The 1,616-nt window shown below is 38.2% G+C and overlaps 1 protein-coding gene across 3 annotated transcripts in view; it reads left to right on the forward strand.

Annotated features, from left to right (window-relative positions):
• ndrg4 (NDRG family member 4) overlaps nt 1-1,616 on the forward strand; it is a 62,620-nt gene that overhangs the window by 31,196 nt on the left and 29,808 nt on the right. For 2 of the 3 annotated variants that reach the window (XM_005748783.1, XM_005748784.1), the window contains exon 3: nt 953-1,111. The exons of the other annotated variant lie outside the window; for it this stretch is intronic. In XM_005748783.1, the coding sequence (XP_005748840.1) occupies nt 953-1,111 (159 nt within the window). The remainder of the gene's footprint in view (nt 1-952; nt 1,112-1,616) is intronic. 3 annotated transcript variants of the gene reach the window in all.

A 1,616-nucleotide genomic window follows, 5' to 3' on the forward strand; every position in this document is an offset into this window, starting at 1 on the left:
TGTACCTCTGGTGCAAATTACTGACCTCTGTCATCATTTTAGGTGGGGGAAGCCAAGGAAAAAACAACAACAGCTGTTGTTTCACAGTAAAAGCCTCATAACAAATAAAAGATTTTTGTACACTAACTTACTAGTGCTTGAAATTTGAATTAGTTTAGATTTTAGGGGTACTAAGGCTAAAAGGACATCACACAAAATGTTACTTATGTCTTATTATATCATATAACCTGTAATAATAATTCATTCTAACATGACATCGAGTATGTCTAAAAGCTGAGACACACTTTTCCGCTCTGAAGCTTCCCTTGTGATATGAATCCAGCATGGTCCTGGTTTTGAGTTGCATGTGGACAGTCTACTCCAGCAGGTCTCTGCCCACAACTTGTTCCTCAATAAAAGGAAGGCCACAGATCTTCAACCTGACCTTTTGGGATGACACTGGAACAGAAACAAAGCAATTAAGTTACGCAAGAAATCTCCTTCCTTGGACATTTAAAGGCTTCGAGCAGGCGTGTCAAACTCATTATTTTTCACTGGCCTGATTTACAGCCCAGTGGTGCTTTGTTGGTAAGTCACAATATAAATGCCGGTTCATTCTAATTTGATTTAAAGTAATTAATATTAATAAACTTGGTCTTAGTAGAGAAGTAAAAGATCCTTCTGAAAATGTCCAAAACACACAGATAGTCAGAGTTGTGGGATTTTTTCCGCACATTCACTTTAAGGTTTACAGTTTTTACCCATCGAGGGACAAAAACATGCAGCGTATATGAATTTAGATCAGGCCTGTGAACCTTATGTTTGATGTTTGACACCCCTGGAGCTCATTTCTAAGCGTATTAGAAATAAACCATGAATGATTAGCATGTTTTCATGTTGACTGTATGTTGCTGCTATGTCTTCCCCAGATGTTTCCCAGTAACCACCTTGTTATGCTTGTTTCACAACACAGCAGGATAAAGGAGAGGAGGCATCAGGGGGGCTCCAGGGCCCCACCACCCCCGCGCCTCTTAACAACCCCCCTCCCCCCAGTCGCTCCACTCACCGCTGGCATGTCTTCGCACGGCACTGGCTCCGCCAGACCCGCCGTCGGACCAGCGGGGTCCTCCCGGTAACTACCATAACAAGTAGAAACATCTGATCAATAGTACACTGATTCAAACACACACTAGACTAGACACTAAAGTAGATGTTTAATATTCTAAGGTGGATGACAAAGTCGGGAGGAATTATGGTAAAAATAACAAAAAAACAGTTCCTGTGTAGAAAATCTCACTTAAGTAATAAGATCAGTAAATTGTTCACAATATTTAGTTTTAAATTCAAAAATCTCAACACAAGTAAAGGTTTATGTAAAGATATTTGCCATTTTTGGCACCGGTAATTATGGTTATGATATTTTTTTTAAACATAAATTGTGTTAAATTATAGTAATAATAACAAAAATAATAAATTTTATTTATGAGCGCCTTTCAAGTCACCCAAGGACACTTTACAATAGGATAAAACACTTAGTAAAACAATGGCAGAATAAGAACAATAAAATAAAAGCACAAGATAAAATGAACAAACAGTGGATTCACAGTGAATATGCAGATTTGAACAGATGAGTTTTG

The sequence above is a fragment of the Pundamilia nyererei genome, unplaced genomic scaffold (assembly GCF_000239375.1).
Source record: "Pundamilia nyererei isolate P.nyererei 1_Seehausen unplaced genomic scaffold, PunNye1.0 scaffold00229, whole genome shotgun sequence".
Classification (NCBI taxonomy): domain Eukaryota; kingdom Metazoa; phylum Chordata; class Actinopteri; order Cichliformes; family Cichlidae; genus Pundamilia; species Pundamilia nyererei.